Source organism: Pteronotus mesoamericanus, unplaced genomic scaffold, assembly GCF_021234165.1.
Source record: "Pteronotus mesoamericanus isolate MK-2021 breed Mesoamerican mustached bat unplaced genomic scaffold, CSHL_Meso_final contig_73, whole genome shotgun sequence".
Lineage (NCBI taxonomy): Eukaryota > Metazoa > Chordata > Mammalia > Chiroptera > Mormoopidae > Pteronotus > Pteronotus mesoamericanus.
This window is the reverse complement of record NW_026555245.1, coordinates 1,454,417-1,479,880: the sequence shown is the minus strand read 5'-3', so window position 1 is coordinate 1,479,880 and position 25,464 is coordinate 1,454,417. Positions and strand designations below refer to the sequence as shown.

General features: G+C 41.0%; 1 protein-coding gene and 1 pseudogene across 3 annotated transcripts; one reads left to right on the top strand and one right to left on the bottom strand.

Moving 5' to 3' along the window:
* Positions 1-3,765: 3,765 nt before the first annotated feature.
* Positions 3,766-19,965, bottom strand: APTX (aprataxin). 3 transcript variants are annotated; one of them, XM_054582927.1, is made up of 8 exons: positions 19,911-19,965; positions 12,779-12,915; positions 12,011-12,057; positions 11,473-11,775; positions 10,661-10,720; positions 9,384-9,610; positions 5,150-5,253; positions 3,766-4,399 (listed from the first exon to the last, which is right to left on the bottom strand). In XM_054582927.1, exons 2-8 carry the CDS (start codon positions 12,909-12,911, stop codon positions 4,245-4,247), a joined length of 1,029 nt encoding a protein of 342 aa, XP_054438902.1. In that variant the 5' UTR covers positions 12,912-12,915; positions 19,911-19,965; the 3' UTR covers positions 3,766-4,244. The 3 variants fall into 3 exon arrangements, with proteins under 3 accessions (XP_054438902.1, XP_054438903.1, XP_054438904.1); XM_054582928.1 differs by having other exon boundaries at positions 11,689-11,775; XM_054582929.1 differs by lacking the exon at positions 19,911-19,965 and having other exon boundaries at positions 12,011-12,052; positions 12,779-12,914.
* A 3,404-nt stretch (positions 19,966-23,369) lies between these two features.
* Positions 23,370-25,159, top strand: LOC129078477 (proteolipid protein 2-like; annotated as a pseudogene).
* Positions 25,160-25,464: the final 305 nt, after the last annotated feature.

Sequence of the window (25,464 nt, the reverse complement as noted above, 5' to 3'; positions counted from 1 at the left end):
CCATTTATTTAGTCTTCTGTGCCAGATACTATGATAATGTTCTACATGGACTATTTTTTTTAATCCCATATAACCCTGGGGTTCAGAGAAAATAATTAACTTGCATAAGATCCCTCAGCCAAGCACCAGAGCCAGGACTGGGACTCAGATCTGAACCCAAGGTCTTTTCTTAACCAATAAGCCCACAAGTTTAAAAAGACTTTCAGTGCCTGATGACAGCAAGGGAGACACTATGATGCCACCTCCCCTCTGCAGCTGGGCTGGGGGAAAACCCACAGGCCACAGGGTAAGTAGGCAGCCACTGCAGCAGAGGACACAGTGGATCAGGCAGGGCAGAGCCAGACGGAAAGAACTATGGCAGCTGGGCTAATGAGGTAAGGACTACATGGCTGGAGAGCAGAAGGGACAGAGAGGACAGAGATGAAAAATAGTGAGTAGTGACAGATAAACAAAAGGAACAGATCGTTCTCAGGGAAATCAATAAAATGCCATGGGAAGTTTTGGTAAGCACAGGCGCAGGTGTCCTGCAGGTCTATGATTAGTACTGCATTTACACTCTTCAACTACTAAGGAAAATGGATTTGATGCACCAGAATCAAGTCCAACTTTGAAGCCCAAGATCCTTTATAGACTATTAAGTCCTCATCCTCTAAAGGGGCATAACACTAGTATCTATACCACAGATTTACATACAGTGAAAAGTAAATGAGATCACTTGAATAAAGTGCTTAATATAATGTCAGACACACAGGATTGAGTGTTAGCTGCTATAATCATTAATTACTGCTAATTATGACTATACCCACGCTTACCAAGAAACCACTGTAGCATCTTATTTACTTGTGAAAGACACTGAGGTCAAATGTGGTCTCTATGGATTGAGATTTTTCTCTTTCCAGAGAGAAGTTAGTTTTAGGGAATTTTTTTTTTTAAATCATATTTTGCAATGTACAATGTACACCCACATTTTGGGCCCAAACTTTCAGGAAAAACTTTTGTTTTAATTTTTGAATTCAATTTTTTTACTTATTTATATTTAGGTATTTTTTTTCTTTTTTGTATTATAAAGGAATTTTAGCATTTATTTTTCTAACATATCATGGTACAAGAAATTTTATGTAACAGGTAATTACAAAACGCAAGAGCACATACAAGGTACAAGAATTCTATGTACCAGTAACAAATTTACAATATTTACACATCATAGGAAGCCAAGAACTCTTTGTCATTGTCATTATCAAAATTATCATCTTCTTCAATTTCTACATTACCGGTGTCTTCTACTTCCTCATCCCAGTAAATTTCATCATCCTAAATTCCATCTATAGCATTGTTGATGTTGCATTTTTTAAACAACAAGCTGTGATTTCACAACTACTTCCTGACAACATTCCACGATCTTAGGATCCAATCACAAACCTCGGATACTTTCTTGATCCTGCCTGTAGGTGTTCAATCATTACCAGCTGGCTGCATCCACACAGTCCGCTCTTTCTTCATTAAGGCCTTAGGGGGCTTGTTTACTGACACATCAAGAAGCTGAAGTTGGCTGGTTAGCCCACCAGGTATCATAGCAAGTTGGGTTTTCAAGTCTGCTGCAATTGCCTTTGCACTTTAACACGGGCTTTGATGTGATCAGAAACAAGCAAACCTGGTTTTTTAAGTCATCCTCCAGGCCTTTGTGACCAGACTTTGTTAAACCAGATTTTAATGCCTTCTTCATTTATCCTTCCTTTTTCATGCACATGGACAATAGCTCCACTTGGAATCTTTTCGTTCAGAAATATTTCCCTTTTACAGATTATCACAGGTGGTAGCTTTGTCCCATCTGCACAATAGGCTAGAACAGTGAAATGTGTTTTCTCATGATCACTAGTTTTAAGAGCCACTGTCTTTGCTCCTTTGATGTCCACCGTTCTGTTGGATGGCACAATAAATGAGTGGGACTTCATCCATATTGGTGATTTGGGACATCTCAAAGTTGTAGGTCTTTCAAAGATTGGTAACATAAGAATGACATTTCAAAACTCGATTCTCATAGGCTCCTGGAAGTTTTGGGGCAAGTTTCATTCATGTCCTCATGCTCAAACCTCCTCTCTTCATAAAATTAAAGCGCCAGTTAGGTGTCCCTGAGAAACCATCAGTGTTTTTTTCTAGTGCCACCCTCACCAATCAGAGAACATAACCATGACAAACCCAAATTCCTAATTCTTGAACCATTTCAAGTCACCCCACATTGTAGCCACTCAGGAATAGTACAAGCTTTGTTTAAAAAAACAAAACAAAAAAAAACCCTGCTTTTTTTAGCCTCCTTTCTTCTGATAACCAGAGTGGTGGTGTTAAGCAGTTAAAATTTGAATCTGCTTATTTCATGTTTCATGGAATGGCATTTATTTTTATTGTTATTGTCATTGTTGAGCTTATGTTAGCCTTTGGGAAGGTGCTCCCGGCCCTCCCTGGCTCTCCTCCTGTGTTTTCCCTTGGGACACATGTAAAGTTTCTTGTGATAGTAGACCAAGGTTATCACATTATATACAGGAAATTTTAAACTCTATGATTTTATCATCCAAGAACCCTGGATGTAGCCATGACTCTCCAGAGGTTAGGAAAAGAGAGAAGTAAAAGAAATAGTTCATTAGGGGATCCCATTGGACCTTTTATTCAAAGAGCAACAAGACCTCAAAAAGAGTTCTCTGAGGTGGGATAATTTTGATATTTTCTAGTTTTCGTGTAATGATGGTATGACTCCCCTCTATTTGATGATGCCTGTATAGATACAGCTTTCGCCTTGTAACAGTGACTTTTGAATAAGGTTATTTTTCACTAGATAATTGTCTATAGTCTTTATGCAAAACAATTAATGCTGCTTGTAAGGAAACTTAGGCACCTCTATGCCATCATAAAAAGAGAACAAATGACTGATTCAACAAATGGTAACTTCCTATCAAGTAAGAGTAGAATTCTCTAAATGGGCACTAGTTTTAGAAGACACAAAGATAATAACTTTGCCACAAAATGGCTCCATAATGAATTTCTTTATATAACTACTGCTGGAAAAAGTAAAGTGGTTATTCTCAAACTTTGGAAATGTTTTAAAACAGACTGCTGATCTCCATCCCCAGTATTTCTGATTCAGTGAACCTGGTGTGGGACCCAATAATTTTTGTCTAACAGGTTCTCAGGTAATGATACTGTTGTCCTGAGAGCCCCACCTTGAGAAGCACTAGGTTAATGAATAGCCGGTTGCATTCTGGGCACTGGAATTGGGGATTACTTATATTTTAACTGATAGCACATTAATGTTTAGTTGCAGCTGATCAGAGACGTTGATGCAAGCTCTCAAGATTCCACATTTAATAGATGTAAGTCTTTTCACCTTTGTATAGTTTTTTTTTTCTTTACCTCCTACTTCTGTCAAAATGCAAACAGCTTTTTGGTGATGTCTTTACCCTATAAAGCTAGATTGTCTAAAGAATTCTAAATTTTGCATTAAACTTTCTCTTTAAAAGAGTTAATAATATTGGTCTTCATTTTGAGATTGTGGGGGCATGGTTATAATTTCTTGTGGAAATTTGGATGATATGGAGAATTTGTTCTTTTGTGTTAATATGCACTTTAGGGCAGGGGGTCTATCCCTCCCAAGCCCAAACTACCATTAAGTAATTCTTAATTATGAAAGTCCATGCCTAATCTACTTTATAGACATAAAAATCTATTTAATATTCTAGTTGTATAGGGAATAAAAAGAATCTGCAATATACATAATAGCTGTATTGATAATATGTGTGATACATACATATGTCACAAGTATATCTATAATATACACAAGTATGTATAGTACATATATGTAATAAAGACAAATAATATGTCTTTCATAATGCAATATTCAGACATGAGAAGAAACAGAAAGCTAGTGACCTCAGGAGTTAGTCTCTGTAAACAGTACAGCTGCAGATGCAGAGGGCTAGAGATGAGTGGTGTAGGGAATCAAATATAACAGGCTACATTGCGATTAGTGACTTAACATTTCTTGATAAAGTCCTAAATAAATTAAGGTGGAACCCATCTTTAATTCTTTATTATGGAGATTCACTGAATATAAAAAGCATGTATAATAGTGTGGGTTATTATCTGCATTTTTTAACTCAAGAAATAAATAAAAGTTCACAAGCAATCCAGAACAGGTGCCAGGAGTTTGCTCTAAACATTCAGTCACTTGCTGCAGAAGCTCAGGCTCCACAGAGTCACTCTGGCCAGTGCTTCCTGAGATGCTCTTTCAGCTGAGGAATGGAAGGCAGCAGCTGCTGGCACTCATGACAGCGCAGGGGCAGTTTCAAGAGCTCAGGCATCCCATCTGGGACAGTTACTCTGCCAGCCTCTTGCACCATCTCGATCACAGCTGCAAGCAAAGAACAAAGTTCAGAGCCCAGCTATTCTGGAAAACTAATACAAGATTAATAAAAAAAATTTGACTCTAAATAAAAGTATCACGGGTACCCTAAAGCTAATAAATTTGAGGTTAGACTCATTGCTGGGAAAATGGGTTTGATCTTGCTCTAAATCTGGGCAACCTATTTTGGAGATGATTACATCCCTTTTAGATACACTCTAAGCAATCCATGTTAGTATGTCAAGGGCTTATCACAGTGCTTTACCCATGGGTTGGCCCTTGGTCCATGGCTACTGTCATTGTTAACTTCCCAGCATACGGAAGTTCACAGAATACACACTGGGAAATGCTTTCTTCTGTATACACAGCCTTCCCCTGTTAACTAACCACACCTGGCATGAGGCAGCCCCAAGCTCCTGCCCAGCTGATGGCAGAAGAGACAGAACTATTTAGAGCTTTGACATCTATGAAGCCCAATAAGTATCAGAACAATTTTTAAGTCCCTGGTGTTAAAATAAAACACCTTTTTGACCCTAACAAAACGGCTTTCAAGGTCCCCCAGGAAGGCTGCTCAGAACAAAGTGACAATCCTACTATAATCCAAATAATCCAGTTTCCCTTAATGAGGCTCTCTTTACATGGAACACAAAGTTATACATGGGTTTTGAAACCAGGTTACTATTTAGGGAAACAGTTGAATCAAGTATAAGAACAGCTGAGAAAATGAAACAATTGGGAAAATCAAAGAATACTGTTTACCTTGTGATTCTAGGAAGTATTCTGTATTAAAAGAATTCCAATGTTTTTTGTTTTTAAGGCAAGGAGAATCAAAATCCTGGCTGATGACATGAAGGTGTACATGGCTAGTTGAAAGGGAAAAAAAGTTGACCATTAAATCCATTAAAGACTATGGTTAAATTAAAAGGACAAACAGTACAAGTATGGGTATGTAAACTATTGATAGTGTTTCCATTTAATTCAATTCTATTCATTCACTTAAGATTATTTAATGCTCATTAAGTACCAAGTAGGACCAACCCCTGTTCTAGCAGTGGGAATTTAATAGTTAATATAAGAAAGGCCTCTGTTCTTACAGCAATTCTATTCTCATAAGGGGAGGCAAATAAAATATACATAAACCAATAAACAAGGAAAACTTAAATCATTAACACTGCTAAGAAAGTAAGAAAACAGGGAAATGTGATAGAGAGTGCCCAGAGGGCAGGGGTTGCCTCTTTAACTAGCTTAGCATGTTCAAGGAAGGCCTCTCCAAGGCAATGATGTGAACTGAGAAAGCAGTCAGGCAAGCAAAGACCTGGGGAAAAAGTGTTTCAGGGAACAGGGAGGCCAAGCACAGAGACCCCAAGATGAGATAGAGCTCAGTTAGCCAAGGAACAGAAAGGTAAATGGCCAGAATGACTAAAGCCACGGAGCAGAGATTAGGTAGGAGACAAATCACAAAGGTCTTGTAGGTCGGCAAGAGGTTTGCACTATATTCTGAGTACACTGGGGAGCCACTGAAGGATTTTAAGCAGTGGAGTGCTACTATCTGAGTTATACTTTAAAAAGATGACTCTGACTACTGTGTGAAAAAAAGACTACAGAGTGGGTATGGATGGATTCAGAGAGACCTAGCAGTCCAAGCCAGAAATATAATGCCTTAGACTAGAATTACAGCAGTTGAGATGACAAGAAGCAATCCAATTTTTAATACATTTTGGAATAGAAGTAACAAGACTTCCTACTGGATTGAATGTGAGTTTGGGGAGGTGCCACCTACTGAAATGGAGAAGCTTAAGGGAAAATAGGCTTGAGGAAGAAAATCAAGAATTCTCTTTTCAACTTGTTAAACCAAGTAGTATGCTTTTTGGTATAGCTTTGACTCTTAGAATCAATAATACTTTAATAATCTAGGAGCAAAGATGCCTTAGAATCAACATTACAGAAACCTAGTGCCCAAGTCTTGGTTTATAAATATCAGTCTCCAATAAGAAGAACTACGGATCTTGGCAGAAGTGGTTCATTCGAGGGCTAAATCAGGAAAAATATAAGATGATCTGTAACATGTTATTCCAGAAAATAAAGAAGTGCTCAAAAAATGTTGGGGACATGTCAAAGTGCTGCAGGAGCCAACCTAAAGGAGCTTCCAATGATCAAAGCTGGAAGCATTTGAGCAACAAAATAATGATAGGTCAAATTAAAACCTATAGAAAATACATATCCATGAGTCCATACTGGTAAATTGAATAAATATATAATCATGGTTGGGTGGGGGTGGGGATATAGCTTTTCCACATGGAAGAATTCTAATTAATAAGTTATAAGGAATGAGAAAAACAAAATCACCATTAGGTAAACTCTATAGTAATAACTATTGCAGGCAAGATCCACCAAGAGAGATGCTAAAATTACTGCGCAAAAGTCTGAGGAGGAACAAGATAGTAGCAGTCTCAAAATATTCAAGATATTCATCACTTACAAAGGAAAAAATAGTAACTTTGAGTAGAGAAACCTGGCAGGCATCACCTTAACAAAGTGATCAAGGTGAGCATCATGAGTTATAAACCATATGAACATCATGCACTCCTTGATATGATGCACTAAGAGGGACACATCACTTTTGTGGCATTTTGGCAAAAAAACAAAAAACATAACCTCAATTTAACATGAAAATACATCAAGACAAACCCAAACTGAGAGAAAGCCTATTAACATAACTAGCCAGTGCTCATCAAAAGTGTCAAGGTCACCCTGGCTGGGGTGACTCAGTGGAGTGAGCACCAGCCCATGAACCAAAGGGTCACCAGTTTGATTCTGAGTCAGGGCACATGCCTGGGTTGCAGGCCAGGTCCCCAGTAGGGGGCATATGAGCGGCAACCACACATTGATATTTCTCTCACTCTTTCTCCCTCCATTTCCCCTCTCTAAAAATAAATAAATAAAACTGTTTTAAAAAGTGTCAAGGTCATAAAAACCAGGAAAGGAAGAACTGTTGCAAACTAGGAGAGACTAAGGAGAGATAATAAAATAACGCAATGCAGGATCCTAGATTGGATCCTGGAGTAGAAAAAGATTATAAGAAAAATGGGTGAAGTTTGAATAAGGTCTAGTCTAGAGTTTAATTGTGGTGATGTTATGGAAGATTTTTGTTCTGCTTCATACTTCCCCTTTTTATATTTTCTAAATTGAAAATACGTTACTTTTACAACAAAAAAAAAAGTTATTTGTTACCTTTTCCTTCCTATAACATTTATTCAAAATTGTATCATAAAGAGTGATCATAAAAGGATATTAAGTGGCAACTTTACTTACTGCTCATTTTGTTTCCGACACACCTGCCACAGCTGTTGCTTTTACCATTTTCCTTAGCACAACAGCATTTATTATATGAAAAACACACAGACACCATGGTTACTAATGGGAAAAGGGCTATGCAGTCAAGGGCTCTGTTATTCACAAGCTCTGTAGCATTAGAGAAATAGCATTATGGGTGACTTTTGCCCTAAATTTTTAAGGAAGGTTTTAACAATAAAAAATATTTTTCTAATAAGGTATAACATACATTCACCCTATGACCTAGCAATTCCACTTCTAGGTATTTACCCATAATCAAAAAACTGAAGTATGTCCATGATATATACACAACATGCATGAATTTCAAAACTGTCATGCTGACCAAAGAAAGCCAGAATGAAAAATAGTATATATTTATGATTCCTTTTATAACTTCTAGAACAGACAAAACCCTTCTATGTTGAAAGAAATCATAACAATGCTTGGCGGAAGATTAACTGGAAAGAACACAAAGGAGATTTCTAGGACAAGAGGACAGAAATGTTCTGTATCTTGATCAGAGTGATATACATGGTATGTACATTTGTCAAAACTGACCAAACTACAAATCTTATTACACATTTTATTCCATGTATGTATGGCTTAATTTCAAAGAAAGAATACTGATGGAAGAAAAATATGTGGCACAAAAATTTCATTAGGTGAAAGTAGCCTAACTACCCACCTAAATAAAGTGTAAAGAGTGTTGGGTGCTTAAAAAAACAATAATCAGAAGATATTATGATACATGGTACAACATGGATGAACCTTGAAAAATTACATTAAGTAAAATGAGCTAGTCACAAAAAGACAGATCCTATATAATTCCACTTATATGCAGTACCTAGAGTAGTCAAATTCATAGAGAGAGAAAGTAGAATGATGGTTTGAGGGGCTGGGAGGATGGAAAGGAAGGTTGTGTGGGAAGATAAAGGAAGTTCTAGAAACAGTGGTGATGGTTGCACAATGTAAATGTACATAATGCCACTGAACTGTACACTTGAAAATGGTTAAAATGGTAAATTTTATGTTATGTTTACCACCAAAAAACAAAAACAAAAAAAAACACCCAAGATAAAAACTCTGAAATCCAATTAGCCTGCTTATCTTGCTGCTTAGCTAGCTGTAAATAACTGTGGCCATCTGCCTTGCTTGCATTCTTTGAAAATAAGCAATCATTCCTTTCTGAATCCTTCTAGCTACGAGCCAAAAGAAAACAGGCTCTGCATTTTTCTCTCATTTTGTTTTAAATCTTAGATCTACTAAGCTGTCATGACAGAAGTCAGTGATGTCTGTCTCCTTCAGAACAATGGTCCTTAATCTCTTAGGGGTTATAGAGGCTTCTGAAAAGTCACTGACCACAATTCTAAATCAGAGAATAGTAAAGCTTCTTCATCTAGTCCATAGGTTAGGTCCTCAGAAGTTTACCCTTTGAGCGGAACTAAAAAAAGTATGTGCTTGAATTACAAGCAGAAGTAGGAACTCAAGGTTTACAGGCAAGTCAGACAGAGGGACGGCAGTTTCAGCCAGCCTGCCTTGGAAACATCCCCCCCAACTCCCCTGGGCCTCACGGCCGTCGGCACGCTTAGCAGGCTCATATCGAATCCATTTGTCCACCTAGACAAAATCAGGACATACCAGCACTATCCAAAAGGCTTACCTCATGCTGGGAATGGCGTGGTAACCCAATCGAAAGCGGAGTTTGCTGGACTCGGCAACATCTGCAATCACCTTTTCCCCCACAGCATGCATGTGTTTGAAGAGCTCAAGGTGTTCCCTGGTCACAGCCTTCAGACTGGAAATGGAGTCCCATGGTAAGACCAGCCAGTGGTGACGTGCCTTAGGGTATTTATCCTTAATCACTACCACCTGTTCATCTTTGTAAACCTAGCAGAGAGGCACAGGAAAAGGAAACAAATGTCTTTCATGCATCTTCTGTGTACCAGGTGATGTCATATTCATTAACTCATTTAATCCCCACCACAATCTTCTGCAAAAGGTTTTAGTATCCCAATTTTGATAGATGAAAGCACAGAGACTCAGGTAAGTTGAGTGCCTTGTGCAAAGTCACAGTTACTAAGTAGAAAATCTAGGATTGCATCCCAGGTCTAGTGGACTCTAATCTGTGTTTTAATCACTACACTAAACAGAATACACAGAAGATGCGCAGTACAAAGTAGTTCCTAAGGACCTGATGTGAAATCCCTTTAGACATCAATTCAAATGCTCCTTTCTCCACTCTGCCACAGCAGACCACATGATGTCTGCACGTGTGTTCCAAGAAGCCCTATCAGTTCTGGCCCCTTGTCATCCCAGGATGTAATTTAAGAAGAATTCAAAGACCCCTCCCAGGGTGATGCCTAACTATTAATCCCAGGGAAGCCTGTAACTACAGTCACAGTACATTATCCAGCACTCTCTTGAAAGGAACCACAGTAAGGTTAACTTAACTTCCCTTAACAGTATCCAGAAGTTGAGGAGGGAAACACAGACGGAATATTCATTTGAAGAACTTAGCTTCTCTCCAAAGAATTCCAGGTGCTCAACTAACAATGGGAAAAGCTACTTGTCCTCACAAAGTAGCCCAATAAAACAAATCTCATTCAGCCCTGGCTGGTGTAGCTCAGTGGACTAAGTGTTGACCTGCAAACTGAAAGACTGCTGGTTTGATTCCCAATCAGAGCGCATGCCTGGGTTGCCAACCAGGTCCCCAGTTGATGGCGTGCAAGAGGCATCCAATCAATGTGTCTCTCGCACATTGATGTTTCTTTCCCTCCCTTTCATTCTCCCTTCCCCTCTCTCTAATAAATAAATAAATAATTTTTTTTAATCTTATTCAGGATTACTGATCTCATTTGACTTCATTTGTAGTTATTACCTCTGCAGATGGCCATTTAAAATATGAAATATACTTCAATGCCAAAATTTTATTCTCACCTGCATTTTGGGGTCCTGCATAGAAATCTTCAAGCCTTGACTCCAGTGGCCTAATGATTCCTAAAACAAACAAGGACAATGTAAATCACAAATGCCAATAGTTAAATGTGGCATTAGTTAACACTGTATGTCAACAAAGTCCAACCAAACTTGGAAATACGGTGAAATTTTTAAGAATTTATTTTAGAGAGAGGAAGGGAAAAAGAGAGAAACATTGATTTGTTGTTTCACTTATTGGTCGATTCATTGGTTGATTCCTGTATGTGCCCTGACAGAGATCAACCCTGCAACCTGGGCATATGGGAACGATGCTCTAACCAACCAAGCTACCCCGCCAGGACTTAAATAAGGTTAATTTTTAAGAATTAAACTATATCCCCTTTATCTCAATCTTTTGCCCGTATAACCACAAGTAAGCCTCATTTTCTTCCTATATTCAGAGGGGTATGTCCTCTCCTACTCCACCTAAGCCTGACTAGGTTTCCACTTTGACATCAGGATGTGAATCACACAATCCATGAAACCGGTTTCAATGTAAACCTTCTTGATTTACAAATGACTGACCCATTTTAGTAGCTCATTGTTAAGTACAATGCCATTATCCCCCTACCTTCAAGTGGCTTACCTCAGGAATTCAAGAGAAAATTGACTAATGACACTAACAAGTGACTCTTTCATCATGGTTAATAACCCTTGCCATAGTTAATAAATAACCCCTCATGTATGCCTGGGTTTTATAGTATACAAAACAATTAAGCAGTCATTATATCTCATTTAATCTCCCCATCATCTATCAGGCACACTATCCTCACCTTTTTGGTAGATGCATTTGTTTCCTTGTTTGGGGGCACAAAGCATTGGCTAGTGTCACTCCCAGGTTGCAGTTCTGTACTGGGCTCAGCTTTCTGGGAAGCATCCCTTTCTACAGAATCACTGCTGCCTGATATCTTTCTCTTCCTGTTTGTCTCCAGGCCAGGGCTCTTTGCCTCCTCCTCAAACTCTATAATATATGGATAAAGCTCATTCACCATGTGGAGAACCTGGCCAGGCTGCAGCTTCACCTCTTGGTCCTTCCCAATTATGACTGAGTCAATGCTGGTGGGATTGACCCCTACCTAGGAAATAATAAGAAAATGATTATAATAATAATAATAACCCCATTACAAATACAGCCACTGCTATGTTAACCAATTACTATGTGCCAAGCACCATGCTTAATGTTCACTTATGTTACTCCATCACTTCCACACATGAGAGAGGAGAGTTATTGGCTGGCACAGACACTCCAAAAAGTCAACAGCATGAGAAAATCAAGTATAAAATGGAAATCCAAGGTACAAATAGACATACCTGCTTTACCCTGACATATCCTTTGTTACATTCTGCTTTCAACTGTACTGAAAGAGATTGAAAAAAGTTAAACTCAAATGCCATGAAGAACCATGCACTTATTCTTATTGTCTCTACAGAACAATGAAGTCTCACTCTAGGAGGCAACTTGACAAGAGATTCCTCAAAGGCCTATGAGCAAAACTGCCTGTTATACAGGTGGCTGGGGCTCCAAATCCTCCCATAAAATGTCCAAAAGTGTACACACTCCCTTACCTACTACTAATAGTCCAGAAGTTTACAGGCAAAAAACGGAGGTATATGGTAAGGCTTTTTCCTAAGGACTTTCATTTCATTAAATCCCAGGATGACATTTCAAGAGCTAAATGCCATAGTCTTATAAAGATACCACCCCTGTATGAGGCAATATGTAAAGGACAGAACCATCTCATCACTTCTCGGACATGGTTCCAGGATGGAGATCTCAAAACTCAACTGTCTCACTGCCCAACATGGACACTCCCTGGGCAAAGCAGGTGCAGGATCAGGCCCACCACCCACAGTAACAGGAAGGACATGCCTGTTCTCAACACTGAATAGTAACTGCTCTCAGAGGGTGGAATCAGGAGCAAATAGGGCCCTGGTTTTGGCTAAAAGAGCTCAGTTCCTGAGTTTTGTTTATAGCAGGCAAAAGGTTTTCTATTATTAGCACCCAAAGAATGTGCACCTTTGGTTATTACTACTCAAGGAAACACACATGCTACTCTCCACATTCTTGTGACCAGTTACCTTGCCGTCGAGAACATTTCTTATCAGCGATCTTGGTCTCTGGGCCACGCCCAATCACGACTGCTTCCAAATGTGGAAGTTTGATCCGCTGGTGCCGGTTGTCCCGTCTCACCAACCAGCACACCCGCATCATTACTCTGAGAGACAAACAGAAGACAATCACTGAAAAAACTAGCACAAGTCCTCCAGAGCCACACCCCGGCATACCACACGTGCATTTACAAGCTGTTCGTCTTGAGACAAGTAACTTCACCTCCCTAGTCTCAATTTCCTACCTGTAAAATGTGATGATGACAGGACTCATAAGGACTCATGAGGATTAAATAAGATGAGTAAAGTATTCACCCCTGTGCCTGAATCATGCCAACCAATCAAATATTTGTTATACTTATTGGTATACTTTGTGTGCTGAGCATTAAGCTATATGCTGAGGCTCTAAGAATGATTAAACACTGTCCTTTTCCTTGCAGGGCCTGGAGTACAATGGGACAGATAGACTCATACACCAACTCTTAAAATATAATGTGATAAGCATTTTAAGGAAGTAACCAAAAATGGCATTAGCCCAGGCAAAGGAATAACTAACTCTTACAGAAAGTATCAAAAAAGGCTTTACTAATAAGGGATATTTATGCTGGGTTTTTTTTTTAAGGACAAAAAGGAGTTTACCTGTCAGAAAACTAAGGACATAAGAACAGAAGACGTTCTTCAGTCCACAGACACTTTATGTGTATTAGAAGATTTCCCTTCCTTAACCATCATAACATACTCATGTTAAAATGTACATTTTACTGCCATCTGCCAAAAGACTGTCGTAAGAAATATACAAACCTACAATTTCTAAAGTACGAATGCAGCACCTTTGTGCAATACACAACCTGCACAACAGTAGAGATGAGGCGCTCATTTGAAAAACGACTGTTAAGACCAAGTAAAGAATCAGCAGAAGAGAAAGAGACAAGAAATTCTACCTCAACAAAGGCAGAACGAAAGAGAGGGAGAGGAAGAGCCAGAAGAAATCATGAAGGTAGACTTAACTTGTGACTGCACAGGAGGAATGACAAAGGAGTAATTGGAAATACTCATTAATCAAAAGTAAGAATAAACAAAGAGCCATAACTTGGGGATAAATGGTAGGTGAAGAAAGGATGATTTCAGATTAAAACAATTAGTTTAAGTTGCCTATGAAAGATCCAAGGGCCAAGCTGGATGTACAGACATGAAGTTCAAGGAGAGGAATGGACCGAATGTATATACATATATGAGAGGGAGGCAGAGAGAGCATGAGATCACCCAGGGAGGTAGAGCAGGGAATCATGTGCAGGAACAGCACTAGATCTTTGGGATGCCTCTCTGGACTCCCTAAACTTACCAATGCTCAAACCTCTAATACCCTCGCTTTAATATCCCCTGTAAGCAAGGCAACATCTATCAGGCTCTCTGCACAAGCTCTGTGTCCAAAGGGGTGAGAAAAGATATTTTAAAAATCAGAGTTTCATTCCCATCTGCAAAGATAGGACAATGCAAGGCAGAGTGAATATGTAAGTCCTCAGAGGTGCCAAGTCATAGAAATTGGGTCAGGAAAGGTTTCTGAAACCACCCAGCTGAAAAGGCCAGGAGCCAATGGGATTGCTAAGAAAGAAAAGGAGTGGGAGGGAACATCCCATTTTTAAAAACGCAATTGACAGCACAGATTTCAGCAATGACGAGCCATTGGTGAGGGGAAGAAAGCAGACCTTAGCTGGCTGAGCCAGAGGAGCTGCCCCAAAGGGTAACAAAAAAAAAAAAAAAAAGGCACAGGGGTTGAAAGAACACTAAGCTGAAAAGTTGAGATCTGACAATCAATAAGAGACAATTGCGAGGTTCTGAGCAACACAGTAAGGTGAAACAGCTGTGTATAAACAGGCTGGAGTGGAAAAATGTAGAGTCAAAAATCAACAAGGCCCTGGCTTGTGTGGCTCAGTGGACCAAGCACCAGCTTGTGAACCAAAAGGTCACTGGTTCAGTTCCCAGTGAGGGCACATGCGTGTGTTGCAGGCCTGGTCCCCAGCTGGGGAAGTGCAAGAAACAACCAATCGATGTAGCTCTCACATACTGATGTTTCTCTCCCTCTCTTTCTTCCTTCCTTCCCTTCTCTCTTAAATAAATGAGTAAAAGCTTTTTTAAAAAATTAGTCAGGAGGCTGTTAATACAATGTGGCCAGAGTGAAGTTCAAAAGGCAGTTTAGCAGGTCTTTGTGAAGGAGCTGATGCCAAAGCATGAAGTCAGCTGTAAATCTAAAATCTTCATCTGGAGCTTCAAATGATGACGGTGTTAGAAGCAGGCCCCACTTTTAAATGCTCAGAAAGGTGTCTGTTTGTTCTTGCTGGAAACTGATGAGTGAGCAGGTAATGCACTTAGAAGTGTATTTCCATTAGGCACTGGGAGAGAAGTCATGTGATCATGACTGACTCCTCACTGTAGTAATAAGAGAAGCCGGGAGAGAGCAGTTTGACAGCAGAGACAGGAAAGAATCCAATGAACAGCTGAGAGCACGGCTGGCTGCTGCAGGATAATAGGACCTACCCCTCCTGCCCTACACAAACACATACTCCCATGCTTCATTCCCCCCCAATGTTCTGAAGTAATGATGTTCCAATTTAGTACTCCTTGAGAAGCTGAAAGAGTGACTACACATTACTTATGCAACTAAGCTTAAGTAATATCTTGGCCCATTTCAGACTGTAGTTCTAACTTGTAGGAATGAAGCATTTTAGAAAACAGGGAGCACTTAAGGATGGGTGTTCCTTAATCTTCAATATAGTCCATCCAGTAAAACTCCATAAACTGCAAGCTCTACAACAGCAGAAGTTAAGTCCACATTTGTTTACCAGTATAGCTCAGCACTTAATACTGGCATACAGTACGAATACAATAAATATTTGCAAGTGAATGACCAGATGACCTATCCAAGTTGTCTTCCCTACTTTCTCTCTTCCCTTCTCTGGCACCCCCTCTCACATGGGGTGCTTTGCTCCTCTCTTTGGGCAATCCCATCCTCCCATCTATGTGGATAAATCCTAATTCTGTTTTCCATCTCCATACTTTCCGTTCCAGAGTTGTGGCAACTGTCAGAAAGAAATTCTGATTATTTCTTAAGGAACCCAAGTGATCTGATAGGCCCTACAAGGTCAGCAATCTGATAACCTGGAAGAATGCTGTCCAGTAAAATTTTCTGCAATGATGGAAGTATTCTAAACCTGCACTAATAATGTAGCCACTAGGTGACGGTCTGAAATGTAGCTAGCACAACAGAGGAACTATGCATCTTAGATTTCTTTTAAACTTAAATGGCTGGTTAAATGTGGTTGATCGCTACCATAATGTCCAGCACAGCCCTGGAAACTTGCCCAGCCCTAATCAATCCCAAATCCCCCAGGCTTGAAGTTAAGATCCTCATATTCTAAACCCATAGAGATTACTTATTTCTCCTCCCACTTCTTTTCATTGGACTAGTCCCACCTACCCATCCTCTCTCCTCCCTTCCCCCAGATTCACACATATATCAATGTACAGATACATGTCTCCCAAATAAATAGTTCTTAATATCCCCTGGTATTGTTGGTTTATACTCTTTCCTCACTCCTAGATGCCTAAGCCCTTGACAACTTTCAAGCCCCACCTCCTCCCTCAGGCTTTCACTGAGCTGTCTTCTCTTCTCTACATCTTGTCATAGGGTGTGGTCCATTTACCTTCACAATTCTCTAAAACTTAAATGTGGATGTAATTCTACTCTCCCAATAGGAATAAAATCTCCTTGAACACAGACTGCATCAATGCCCATCCATTCAGAAAACGCAGAGGAAGGCGCTCTGGAGATCACTGCCGTGGGTTTTCAGGCCTGGTCTTATACTCCTACATCCCTCAGTGTTCAACATACCTTTATCAAGTGCATACTATGTGCTAGACACTTGCTAAATGTCTTTATGTGTATCATTTCATTTAATCTTCACTACAACTTTCATTCTAAGGAAGAGAAAATTTAAGGCTTAAAGAAGATAAGTACTGTGTTCAAGTCACACAGCCAATGCGTGCCAGAGCTGGGATTGAAATAATCCAAAGAACAAGTTCTCAATCACTGCACCATATATCAGTACCTTTTGTCTTCACTAATTTGATCATTCTGTCAAAGTTACAGCATGCCCATGCCCTGGCTGGGTGGTTCAGTTCATTGGAGCATTGTCCCATATGGGTTCAATCCCTAGTCAGGGCACATACCTAGGTTGTGGGTTCGATTCCCAGTAGGGGTACACATGGAAGGCAACTGATCAACATTTCTCTCTTCCTTCCTCTCTCTCTAAAATCACTGAACATATCCTCAGGTAAGGATTAAAATAAAAATTACTTCATGCCCTTGTGCCAAAAATTACTTTATGTTCCTCAAGCCATTTTGGTGCTAGGAATAAAGACATAACACATTTTATTTTCATCGTATGATACAACTATAATACATCATACCTGCTGTCAAAAGGGTTTTATGGGAGCACAAAGGTGGAGTACCCAACCTAAAGTTGGAGGAAGGAGGTGTCAAGAAAAAGTTTCTATAGGAGGTGGGCCTAAAAATGAGTCCTATGTACTGAATATAAACCAGGTTAATTAGGTAAGAGGGAGCAGCCTAATTAGGTAAAAAGCAGAAAATGGAGAAAGAAATCGGGGAGAAGATTCCAATCAAAGGGAAGAGCAAAGTCAAGTACACAAAGAAACAGCACTCTGCATATGAAGAAGCAGTTCAGTGTTGCCGCAATCTAAAGCATGAGACAGAAAACAGGCTTAGAGATGCAAAAAGGTCCAAATGAAGCAGAGCCCTGGGTGACTGGCTGAGAAACTCAAATTTTAGAAGTTCCACTGGATTTCGTAATTCAGTAAACAATAAATAGTTGCTGAATGAATAAGAGGAAACATCAGATGAAAGAATAGAGAGCTCTTTAAAGATTATTAAGCAGGACTTAGACGCAGATGTTTTCAAAGACGATTTAGGGGAGGAGGTAGATAATCTGGAGAACAGGTATGTGGGGAACAGAACTAGAGGCAGGGAAACCAGTTAGAAGCCCATCATGTTACAGGTAAGAGATGATAAGACCTAAAGTAGGACAATAGCAGAGAGCACAGATTTGAGAAACATTTAGACAGTAAAATCATCGGGATTTAGTTGATGAATGTAATAGAGTAAGTTCAGGGAAGATACTGAATTCAGTTTTGGGCCTCTGAATTTGAACTGCCTGTGGGACTTACACAAAGAGCCATCCAGCAGGGTAGTCAGAGGTGAGGGTGAAACTCAGAAAAGGGGTCTAAGATGACAATTTGACAGAATGTAGGGACTTAAAACCAAGCCAGGTGATATGCTCGCTGAGACAGTGTGTACAGAATGAAAAGAACAGTGGACCAAAGTCACAAGCATTGGGAACATCCAACATTTTAGGAGAGGATAAAGCCTAACCACAGGAGAAATGACTGGTGTGAGAGGAACATGCAGAGACAGCTGAAACATAAGCTCCTTAAGGAAAGGTACTTTGCCTTACTCATCTCTATTATAATAAATGTTAACAAAACAAATCAGCTGAGTGTATTACCCTGGAAAGCAAAGAAGGAAGTGAGAGGTATCAAAGTTTCAGAAGCAGCAAAGTGATCCAGTAATGATTTTAAAATGTCTATCTGGTTTGAAAATCAATCACTGGTTACCTTAGAGTAAAATTTCAGGGGAATAATAGGTCTGAAAGCTAGACTGCAGAAGGGAACGGGAAGTGAATAAATGGAGACAGAATTTAGAATACACTTTAAAACAGTTTCAGTAAGAAGGGGGAAAAGTTACTGGATGGCAGCTAACAGAAGATGATCACGATGAACTTTCTCTTTTGTTTCTGGCTTACAGGGTGGGAGTAGGGATGAGGGATGGCCAGGAATCTGAGAAATCTGACCTTGTTTATACATGACTGGGACAGGGACAGAAAAGACAAATGAAAACAAAGCCGCACAGGTGAGGGTATAAAACAAAGGTCAGAAACACAGGTAGAGATTTGCTTAAGGTAAAGGTGGCTGTAAACCTAGATGACTTTGTTAAAGGGAAAGAGGAGGCAGAAATTTAAGGAAAAGCACATCAGATGACCTCAATTTTCTCCATAAAATAGCAGATTACAACAAAGTGAGGTGTACGAGAACTTAATGAACAACTGAATAAAATCAATATAGAATAATGGATAGCGTCCAGGGCTCTGGAGTCCAAATGCCTGAGTTCAAATAGTGGCTCCACCACCTACTTGCTGTGTGACTTGAGGCCAGTTATTTAACCTAAGCCGTTACTTCTTCAGCTGGAAAACAATAACTGCAAGGGCTAAATGAGGAAGTATGTAAAGATCAGTGTGTGGCAAAAAAAGTAAGCATTCCAAACTCTTATCACTCGTTTACAAAGGTAGGATGAAAGCAGGAGCTAAAGACCATCCCACAACAGACTGTGCAACTAAGGTGAAAAGATACAAATCTGTATCGTCTTCCCATATGAACAGTCCTCTCCCAAGTGTTCTAACGATCCCCAATATAAATCAGATTCCCAACATAAGTCCGATTCCCAAAGGGCTGCAAACCTGGGCCATATTAATCCCAAGTGGAAATGATATCCCTGTTTTGTTGAACCACTATTACGGGTTTGCGTGAGAACAGGCTTGCTTCTTCGGGCCTTCCCGTAAGCCCTGTTGAGGACGCTGTGAAGGGCCCTCAAGTTCCTTTAAGGGAGCGTTTCTCAAAAAACAATGTCCTTCCTGACAAGCTGAGTGCCTCCACGGGTTGGGCAGTGCCCACTCTCCAACCTTTCTCTGCTTGTGTCGCGACCAGGATAGGTACTGGTGTCGGGGTCACAGGTGAACGAACGCGAAGGGGGCGGAGACCTACGCGAGCGCCGCCAAACACGGCCCAAGGGAGCGGTAGGAAAGTGGGTAGCCGAGAGCCCCGGAGCGCAAGGACGGAGCAACGCCTGCCGGCAAAGAAGCACTGAGAGCGTTATTCACGGCCCGTCGTTCACAGGCAGAAGCGAACCTGACCTAAGGCCCACGACCACGACTTGAACACGGGCAGCACAGGACGTAGGCCCGAACTTCCTTACCTCCAAACCACGGAGACACCGTCACGTCGCGCCTCCGCGCCGCACCAGTTCCGGCGCTGTGGAATGACGTCACAAGCTGGCGAGCAGCCTCGCGTCACCAGCGTCTGTTACAAGGTTGGCTGAGAGTCTCGCCCAAGTCCCGGATCACAACGCCCGCCCCAATTGGTCCCCCTGTGGTGCCTGGGAGTTAACCTCAGTATCTCCTAGCCCGAAGGCCGCTCCCCTATCACTGCTTCTCAGCCTTGTGTTGGGAGAGGCTTGGGGCAGCTCTCCCCTCTGTGGCCGTTTCTAGGCAGCCGTGCAGCCTCCTGACGCTCCCCTGGTAAGGAAAAACTCACTACCTGTATTAAGGCCTGGTTTTCCACTGTAGACAGTATCTGTTTGAAGCATTGTTTTCCCGCCCCCTTTCAAAACTACAGGCTGCTTTCTCCTTTTCCAGGGGAGAAAGGACTGGAGAGCCTAGAAGCAAGGAAATCCATTAAGGTTGTTTTTTTTAAAAATTCTGTCCACTAAATTAACTGGCTCAGGGGCAATCAAGGGAGAAGCTAGATGCTGGGATGAGCTGTGTTTCCAGATTTTTATAGCAATACCAGAATGTTTCCTGAGTCATGTATTGCAATTACTAGAATGCATTTTGGCAGATGGAGTAATTCTTGTCTCATGGGTGAAGGCACAGTTCATAATTTTTCCTTATACTCAATAAAAGCTCATACTTAAGGAGTCACATTTTTAAATCAAAATGGAATATTGTTTCCTTCCATAGAAAAGCAGAAACTCAGTGTTACAGAGATATCAGAACTATAAAAACAGAGGGTGGGAGGATCTTACAAGAAACACGGAAGAGAGACTTGTCTGTTAGCAGAGAAATGCAAGCTTATATTAGGGTCACAGGAGGAAGTGGGTAAGCACAGGAAGCATTTCAGCCACACAGGCCTCATGGCAGTGTAATGTAGTTCATACTGCTTGAGGTAAGAAGAAGCAACTCTGGGGACTTAACTAGTTTCGCTATTCCACCAGAATTAAGCTTCTTTTAGCTTCTGCTTCTACCTGACCTGTCTTCCTGTGTCTTGTATTCAAAACTGGATGGAATTATTCTAATTGAATTATTCACCATATATTGTGCAAAATTGGGCAGAGTTGCTGTGCCCAACCTATTAGGTCTAGCCCTTTGTCTACACGCAGGGGTGTCCAACCCACGGCCCTTGGGCTGCATGCAGCCCAGAATGGCTATGAATGAGGCCCAACACAAAGTCATAGTTACTTAAAAATTTTTTTGCTCATTAGTTTTCACTAGTGTTTGTGTATGCAGTGTGTGGCCCAAGACAACTATCCTTATTCCAGTGTTGTCCAGAGATGCCAAAAGGTTGGACACCCCTGGTACAACATACTACTAGCCAGAGAAACAGGGGCACATGGCAGAATGCATGGCTAAGGACATGGCAGACACTTTAGACTTTCACAGACTCCAGAACCAAAGATATATCACAAACTGGTAACACAGAAATAAAAATAGTACTCTGCAGTAATACCTAATATAGTAGCCCTTAAAGTGAAATCCTTGGATCTATAGCAGTAGCCTCACAACACCTAGGAACCTAACGCATATTCTCGAGCTTCACCTCCACCTTACTAATTCAGAAATCTAGGGGTGAATGCCAGCATCCTGTTTTAAGCCCACCAGGTTATCCTGATGCGTGCTCAAGTTTGAGATTCACTGATGGAAGACAAAGACTTCAAATTGTATCCCATGATAAACTTGTTTTGTTGGCTGACTCAGGCCTTTTGGGGGTGGGGAGGGTATTTTTCTCTTGGAATCCTTGTTAAAAATCATCTGACTTTTAATAAACCCATATGTAAGGGTTTATTTCTGGGCTCTTTGTTCTATTACATTGCTCATTGTGTATGTCTCCATGCCAGAACCATGCTATTTGATTCCTGTAGCTTTGTAATAACTTTTGAAATCAGGAAGGATGAGACCTACCACTTTGCTATCTTTCAAGATAGTTTTGGCCCTAGCTGGTGTGGCTCAGTGGATTGAGAGCCAGCCAGCAAATCAAAAGGTCACCGGTTCGATTCCCAGTCAGGGCACATGCCTGGGTTGCAGGTCAGATCCCCAGCTGGGGTGTGCCAGAGGTAAACCATCAAAGTATCTCTCACACATTGATATTTCTCTCCCTCTCTTTCTCCCCACTTCCCCTCTAAAAATAAATAAAATCTTTAAAAAGAAAAGATAGTTTTGGCTCTTCTACTCAGGGGGGTTTAATTTTTTTATTCCAACAGTTAAAAATTAGAATTTCTCTCATGAAAATTAAGATTCTTGGTCTCTTGGGGGGAAAAGAAATCAAATCAGTTCAGCAAATTCTGGTGACAAATAGCTGGAATTCTGAGTGGTTGCTACGTGCTCTCTAGTTTGCTACTGTCTCCACCCACTCATTTATATAACCTGTCTGGCTCCCTTAAGGCCCTTCTTTTCTTTGAACTTTGAGACTTACAGTCTAAAGGAAAGGCAGTTGGAGCCAGAGAACCAACCTGGAGAGGTTGCAGCAGTCTGGTCCACAGATTTACTCTGAAGCAAAAGTACAGAGTTTTGGGAAAGATTACAGCTAGGAAACTATTTTGTTTTTAGTTTTGTTTGGGGGTGGGAGATAGTGTGGGAGAGAGTTGGGACAGGTGTTGGCAAAGACCTGTCTGAGGAAAGGAAAATAAAGGGAGTCCAGAAAGATGAAAAGGAAACAAAGTGAAGACTTAGTGGAAAAATATCCTGGGCATATGATCTAGGCTGGGGAAAGGGCATGTACAAAAGCTCTACAGCAGGGCCTCTAACATTCTTTCAGTTGGTCTGAAAAGTTGGAGCTGAAGAGGACATAATGAAAGAACAGTGAGATCTAAGCAAGGGTCAGATAGTAAACATCTTTGAAATTGTATGTGGGTTCATGCTACATTCAATGAAAAATCCCTGAAGAGTTAGCCCAGGAGCACATTAATCAATTCTCATTTTATGAAGATAACTGTAGCTCTGTGAGAAAAAAAGGGGTTGGGGGGAGGGCAGGACCAGAAAGGCTGAGAGCAGTTAACAGTTTACTGGTGCAGTACAAAGGAGGTTGGCGGCCTGGACAAGAGGTGTACTGATTCAGAAGATATTTTGGAGGCAGCATCAAAGAGATACTACAAAACATGTTCTTCTCTGTAGGCAGACCTAGGTCAGGTGCCAAATAATAAAAGTCACTTAGTGGGGATAGGCCCAAAACCTAATGAACTATTTAGTCGCTTGTCTCATGTGTCTGAAAACTTCACTGCAAGCACCTGCAACTCTGCCTGTAGGCTTCCTCTGGCCCTAAGGGCCTTCTCTGACTGCATACAAAAGTCAGGGGCTTTATGCCTCTGGGAGCAGTAGTGAAATGGTATGCAGTAGATGGGTAAACTTGTTTCCTCACCCCTGGGGTGGACCAACTTTGAAGCATGTACTACACTGTCTCCCAGAGGGCCTCCAGCAAGACAGCTCCAGTTGCCCAGAGTGGTAAACTGCACCCTGGCTTCCTTCCCATCCTTGGCTCACTTCTCCACTCCTGACTGACGCTTCTTGGGGTCATCTCCTAAACAAATGACTTGCACTCAAATCTTTGCTTCAGTGTCTGCTTCTGGAGAAAATGACTGGTTCTATTATGATTTATAAATGAGATATATAATTCTGTACATTTAAAAAGTGATGAGGATATTTTGCATATTGTTGAAGGCCTTTTTTGAACATGAGATAGGAAACCATCAAAGGAGTTTAATCAAAGGAGTGACCTTTTTTTTGAGCCCTGCCACCTCCAACCATCCCAAAGTAACATTTTCAAAAGAATCATTCCACTTTATTTATTTAAAGAGAGAGAACTCTGCAATTTCTTCAAATCTTCATGTCTCTATCCATTCAACAACCACTTAGGGTGTCTCCTCTCTATTAGAGTGTGAGGTAGGTACTGAAGTCAACAAGCCAGACACAGTCCCTCCCTTGAAGGAACTTCCAGTCTGGTGAACACAGCTCCAGCATACATGTACCTTTTACAGACTTACCTCTGACCTATTCTACTCTCCTGAACATATCAGTATCCTTCCCGACAATCTGTTCTGTCTCCCACTGTCTTTTTCATTATACTTCAGATTGGATGCCCCATGGTTAGCCTCCTCTTGGCAAAAAAAAAAAAAATTTGTATGTGTGTGCTTTTACCCAATTCAGCTATAACCCTGGGACCCTCCTGCCTTGTCCATCTCACGAGCCAAACTGCAGCTCTGTATGTCAAAATAAGTTAATTAAATTTACTCTTTTCTTTCTTCACATACTTTCAGCCAGAGGAAAGCATCTACAAATAATAACACTTTATATGGCCTGTAACAAAAGTTTTTAACCACTCTCCAAAGGACTTTTGATACAGAAGAAACCTCACTTCCAATCTGTGTGACTTCTGGTATCTTAGAGATAGGGAATATGGTATATGCAATTGAGGAGAAAAAAAGGAAAAAGAAAACACAGATTTAATGAGGGGATTGTCTATACCCCTAGAGACGCTGGCCCACACCATGACGGATTTCAAGCACTTCTCTCCTCCGGCTGCTGGGCGGCCTGCAATAACTTCATGCGCACCCTCAAGGGAAGTCTGCCGTTTGCAGAGATTATATTGTGCCTGTTCATTCTGCTCTATTTCATCACCTCCACATCAGCATACTTCTCTTTCAGTGGCTGAGATGATCCTTGCTGCTCTCTTCTTTGTCATCTACATGTGTGACCTGAATGCCAGGATAAAGATTATCAGTTGGGCTTTGACTGGTGTGGTTCTGTTGGTTGAGTATCAACTTGCAGATTGAAAGGTCGCCGGTTCAAATCCCAGGCACATGCCTGGGTTGCAGGTTTGGTCCCTGGCTGGGACATGTACAAGACGCAACTGATCTATGTTTCGGTCCTACATCAATGTTCCCCTCCCTCTCTTCCTCCCTGGACCTTGCTGTAAAAATAAAATAAATAAAATCTTTAAAAAAAAAATAAGATTAGCTGGCCTTGGAGTGATTTCCTCCAAACCCTCATAACAGCCATTCTCTACCTGATTATCTCCATTGTTGTTGAGAGAGGAAATCACTCCAAAACCACTACAGGGGTGATGGGCCTAATCGCTGCATACCTCTTCTGTTCTGATGCCTATATCACCTTCCCCTTGAGGCAGCAAAGACATACAGCAGCCCCTACTGAACCTGTAGATGGCCCAGTGTGGTGAACTCCCTTCATTTCTCTCTGCAACCTGTAAATAACAATTCCATCAAATGCCTCCTCCCTACTCTTATTCCCAGCCAACTGCCAGTGCCCTACTGAGATAAAAGTGCCTTTATCCAGATAATTTGTCTGCCAGCCTGCCAATCAACCTTCCTAGGTGTGACCTCCTTTATGGGTGTGCCTAAGTCCCCCTTCTTCTGAAGTATCCAAAAGCACACCCCAGTTCTGCCTGGAGTATGCCCATACCTAAGCCAAAAAATGAGAGAAGGGTGACTCATATTTCAGGCTCCAGGCCCCGGGTTGTGACCC